This window comes from Octodon degus, unplaced genomic scaffold (genome assembly GCF_000260255.1).
Source record: "Octodon degus isolate 3935 unplaced genomic scaffold, OctDeg1.0 scaffold00403, whole genome shotgun sequence".
NCBI classification, from domain to species: Eukaryota; Metazoa; Chordata; class Mammalia; order Rodentia; family Octodontidae; genus Octodon; species Octodon degus.
Genome location: NW_004524979.1, coordinates 119,887 through 125,155, shown reverse-complemented (window position 1 = coordinate 125,155; position 5,269 = coordinate 119,887). Strand labels below are relative to the sequence as shown.

Genomic DNA, 5,269 nt, shown 5'->3' with positions numbered 1-5,269 from the left:
AATTGTCTTTGCTCTCATTCTTCTCAATGGAACATTCAAATGCATTTCCCTAATATCACTGGTACCAACGAGCACAAAAAGTCACTGTATAATAATTTAAATATATTAATTTCTCCTTGCCTCCACCATTGATGTGATAGTGCACAACTCAATGTCCTTCAAAAGTTTAATTTGCACAAATATTTTGTTTACTTTTTAATTTTAAAGAGCAAAAATGTGAAGAAAAACTAGAACAAATAACAAGAAGACAAAAAGAAAGTAGTATAAACAAAAATAATATACAATTTCAAAACAAAAAAGGAATATGAATATTAGATTATGTAATGTTATTGTCAAAATTTATTGCTCAAATTACAAGGTGTAGATCTGCAACACTGATCAAACAATTAGACTTTCACTCTTCCTTTCAATAAACCTTAATTTGTCCTTCTTCTGTTTACTTTTCATTTTTAATTTATTTTAAAGAAAGCATAATAATAATAGACAAGACAGCAAAGATAGTAAGTATTTAAAAGAAAAGATGAAAGGTATTCAACTGTCGTTGTTCTGTTGCACGTTGTTGTCCCCAGATGTTGCTTTGAGACAATGTAGAAAATCCTTTTGTATAATGATGAAAGGAGAACCTGTGACTCAGGATTTCATCTGCATCTCTGTGGCCATTCCTTCCAAGTACAAGGAATATGGCCATCTGAATCTGCAAGGGAGACTTGCCATTTTGAAATAGTCATGAATTCTTACTGGTTTCTTTAATCCTATCTCCAGTGCCTATTTAAGGATTGACCTAATGAAAAATGATGTGTCCTGCTCTTCATAAGGGAGCACTCAATATGACCATAAAAACTGTCAGCACATTCACATTCCTCCATTTAACAAAGTCATTGCTGCAGAAGGGAAATTTGGCAGTAATTTCTATTTATTTTATTCGTATAAACTAGAGACCACATATATAAGTGAAATATGTCAAGTCCGCACGTGTAAATATCACATTGCCTCATTAGTGTAAGAACCTGAAGTAAATAAAATCTGAAAGGCACAATAGATACTGTGAAAGGGAAAGAAACAGTTCAAAGGGAAGGAACCACTGGGATGAGAGAAAGGTGAAAAAAAAAGAAAGAAGGAAAGGAAAAAATTATATACAAAAGATTGCTTGGAAAATTGTACTGTTAATTTCTGCTGGCCTATTGAAAGGAATATTTATGTTTAAATTTATTTTTCTCTCTCTTATTGTTAAATTTTTCAAACAATTTTGCATGCTTATATCTGGAAATCTTAACTACTAATTTGAAGCCAATAATATGCAGAAAAACAACCACTGGTAAATTCCTATCAATTTGTCTAGTAAAATTCTGTACCACTTGTAATAGTTTTCACTCTTTTTTTCTATTTTTAAAAAGTAGTACAAAATAAATTAGGTTTTTCTGTGACAAAAAAAGGAAATTAGAAAAACAAATTATAAAACCTGGTTGGAGTCCAGCCTGCATAAGGGTTAAGATGCTGATTAATGCTGTCCAGAGGAACAGTGTCTGCAGATGAGATGTGGCTAAAGCCTCTGTCCACTGAATATTCAAGGACAATAAAAATAGTCAGCCTTAGAGCTTAAGCAGTGCTCCTAATTAGTAATATTTGCTGACTTTTTCTAACTTTTTTTTTCTAGGCTTACCTACCCTACACTTTCTCCACCTCCTCCAAATCCATGGAAACTTAATAAATATGAGCTGTCCGGGAAAGTTCTACTCTTTAATCATAGAGAATTCTGGTTTTCCTGAATCCCCCAAAATCATACTACTTGTCTTTTTTAAATTTAACCCTTTACCACAACTTACTTTAGGATGTTGAGGGCTAAATCAAATCCCCTATAAAACTTAATTTTAATTGGCATGATATTAAGTTAAGCTTCCATCTTGAGTATTATCAAAGGAGAAGGAAAAACAGCAGGGGAGGCTTATAAAGGAAAGTGAACGAATTGCATCATATTAAGGTAGAGTGGTCAGTGTATTGAGAAATCTGCCTGTCAGTATTCCTCAACCCATCTGTTCTCTATTTCCCAGAGGCCATTCACTTACTTCCCTGATAATTTCTATGCACCCAGGCAGTGGGTAACACATTGACCATACCTGTGCAGATGACCCCAGCATCCTCCTGGTGATTGCAGTAGGTATTGTTCCAGCCAAGGGAAGGGCACTGCCACAAGTGGGATTCATGCCCTGTACATATCATGCTTTGCAGCCATATGGGCCCAGATCCAGCCCCAAAGTAAGCAGACAGTACAGCACCCAAAGCTGATCCACAGCCCAGCTGTTTGCATACTATTTTGGCATCAGTGATATCCCAGCCCCAGTGACAAATGGTTCCCCAGGAGTGCTGGTGAAGTATCTCTACTCTTCCTGCACAACGACTGCCTCCATTTATCAGGCGGAGCTGTGGGCTTTCTGAGGAAAGAAAATCGTATTAATACTTAGTTTTAAATGGAAAATCAGATTTTAAGGTTTCTTGGGACCCACTTAACCAAGCAATTAGTAGCACTCTGCTTTTGCTACACAGAGCTTCCTAGATAAGGCATAAACAAATTGCTATAGAGTAGCAGTGGGCTTTCTGACAGAAACAAAAATGATGAGATTACTAGGGTTAAAAAATAAGAGATAGTAAACTGAAAATAATCCAGTGAAAAGGGATTAAAACTATATAATGACCCTCTAGAATGAACCTGCTCATTTGTAAGGCTCTGCAAGGGATATGAGAAAAATAGGCTGGGAATGTCAGGTTTCTTACCGTGCGTGGTTGACAATGTCTTTCATTGGATGAATTCTAAGAGTCACTAAAAAGGATGTGCTCTTGAATTTGATGTATTTTTCACCAACTAAACTCCATTGATATGATAGTTATAAGAACTAGAACCCATGAAATTAAATCACAGATATAATGACCTGACATAAGTTAATCAGAAGGCTCAGGTGGCAGGCAAGGATTAAGAAAAACTAGAATTAAGCTTATTAAAAAATTATTGGGAGCAGAAGAAATAATGGCAGAGAAATGTATGGCTCACTCAAGAATATTTCACTTAGAAATTGAGATTTCAGAGTCCATATCTATGTACTTGATTTAAGGTATGCTTCTTGGGGCTAGGGAGATAGCTTAGTTGGATAAGCGCTTGCCTGGCAAGCACAAGGGCATGAGTTCAATCCCCAGCTCCACAAAAAAGAAAGAAAGAAAAAATAATAAAGGTATGCTTCTCTTTGAGTAGATTGGACAATCTCATAGGAGAAAGGATGTCCCATGATAAAAATACTGATCAGGTTCTTCCAAGAATCACACAAAATACCTAAGTAAGACCAAATAAATATATGTGCTGCTTGAATTTCTTCATCCGAATTGGTATTATTCAAAAGTTAGTATCTTTTTTACCAAGGAAAAAATGTATTTTGAATTCTTAATGCTTCTTCTGAGAATAGATAGATCATATCCTTGCTCTGAAAGCATAGAGCAGAAAATTTTGGCCAAGGAAGTGCTTTTTCATTATCATTTTATTCATGAGAAAAATGAGGATAAGGATTTTTTTTAAGGAAAAGCTGGGTGTGGTGGTGCTCACCTGTAATCCTAGCACTTGAGAGGCTGAGGTAGGAGGATTGTCATAAGGTCAAGACCAGCCGGAACTATATAGTGAGATCATTTTTCATAGTGAGTGGGAGGAGGACACATAAAGAACAAAAGGGAAGGCAAGAGGAAAGCAGAAGAAGTAGTGCTTAATGATTATGCCAACAGGTGCAAGTCTTAGTGAGTCTCACCTGAACAAGAAACCTCAGCAGCCCCACCATGCTGGCAGCTGCCTCCAGCACAGGGTACTCTGGGGCAGAACCAGAGCTCGGGCTCCTGTCCAGTGCACTGGAACTCTTCTGCCCAAACCTGCTCACTGGCACTTCTGAGCATGGTTTGCCCAATAGACACAGCCTTGCCACACCCGAGCTCTGCACAGATAACCTGGGCAGTGGGAAAAGTGAAGTTCACATCAGACACTGGAGTCCACCTTCTTTCATGTTTAACTTCTACTCGCCCTGAGCATGGTCCTTTTGGTCCATCTAGACGCAGAAATCCTACAAGAGAAAGCAAATTCACTAAATATCCATGATGCAGACTTAGAATCTGTAAAGATATGCTAAAAGTGATGGTGCAAAAGACTTTCCCAGAATTGTCATGGGAAGATTTGCAAACTTGTGTTAGAAAGTGCTTTACATGACATTGTGCTTGGAAACAAATCCACAAGGAATTTTCAGAGTTAGCTCAGACTGTCTGTGATCTTATCATTTATATTCAAATGTAAAATTAGATATGCTTTTAAAAGAATTTAGTATTTTATATATTAAAGAAAATTCATTTATCTCTAATTATATCTATATACAGTCTTCCTTGTTTTCTAATATCTATGTCTGTCCACTGAATGTGACCTCAATTAAAATGAATTAAGCTTTCTTATTACACTTCTATTCCTAGAAAATTTTAGTTCCGGGAGCCAGGGAGATAATTCAATAGAATAAGTGCTTGCCTGGCAAGCACAGGGTCCTGAGTTCAATGCCTGGTATGAAAAAGGTAAATAGATAGATAGATAGATAGATAGATAGATAGATAGATAGATAGATAGATAAATTCAGTTCCCTGGTATTAATGCCTAATGAATTAAAACTTAAATTGGAACTATTTCCTTGACTATTAAACCTTATAATTTGCATTGACTTCCCATTTATACATAAATAAGAGCCCCATGATACAGTATAGGAGGAAATGTCAGGTTTTTGTGACTAAGATAAGGGGTCTCATATTTCCCATTGCAAAATACCAAAGAAAGCTTGGAAGCTGTATAGTAATAATTAGGACATATGAGAATTTTGTTTTTAAGGATTTCTTTTGTCAGTCTTTAGTAGAATTTGAAGAAACCTTAAGACATTTTCCTATGAAGATGAACAGGAATTGATTTCAAAAGCAGCATCAGAGCTCTGAGGAGTCCTCTGTCTATTGGCATAGACATATTACCTAACCATAAGTATTTGTAATGAAGATCTTGAGCAGGCATTGTGTTCTCAGAAGAAAAACATGTTCAGTGATATTTTATTTCTAAAGTGTGTCACAAAAAAATCACTAATTTGTTTTCTAAAAGTTGTTATTTCATTCTATGTAGACATTCTTCTATTTCTTTTTGAGCCTAATGTAGGAAATCAAAGTCTGAATTCCAAAAGTGCTTATAGACCGTTATTTGAAATTGGCTGTAGTGGGATGATGA

At 36.0% G+C, this 5,269-nt stretch overlaps 1 protein-coding gene across 1 annotated transcript in view; it reads right to left on the bottom strand.

Moving 5' to 3' along the window:
* The window catches only part of LOC101562211 (antigen WC1.1-like), a 30,234-nt gene that overhangs the window by 11,144 nt on the left and 13,821 nt on the right, over window positions 1–5,269 (bottom strand). Inside the window, exons 3-4 of the mRNA XM_023708574.1 lie at window positions 3,783–4,088; window positions 2,115–2,429 (exon numbers count right to left, since the gene is read on the bottom strand). Coding sequence (XP_023564342.1) covers window positions 2,115–2,429; window positions 3,783–4,088 — 621 coding nt within the window. The remainder of the gene's footprint in view (window positions 1–2,114; window positions 2,430–3,782; window positions 4,089–5,269) is intronic.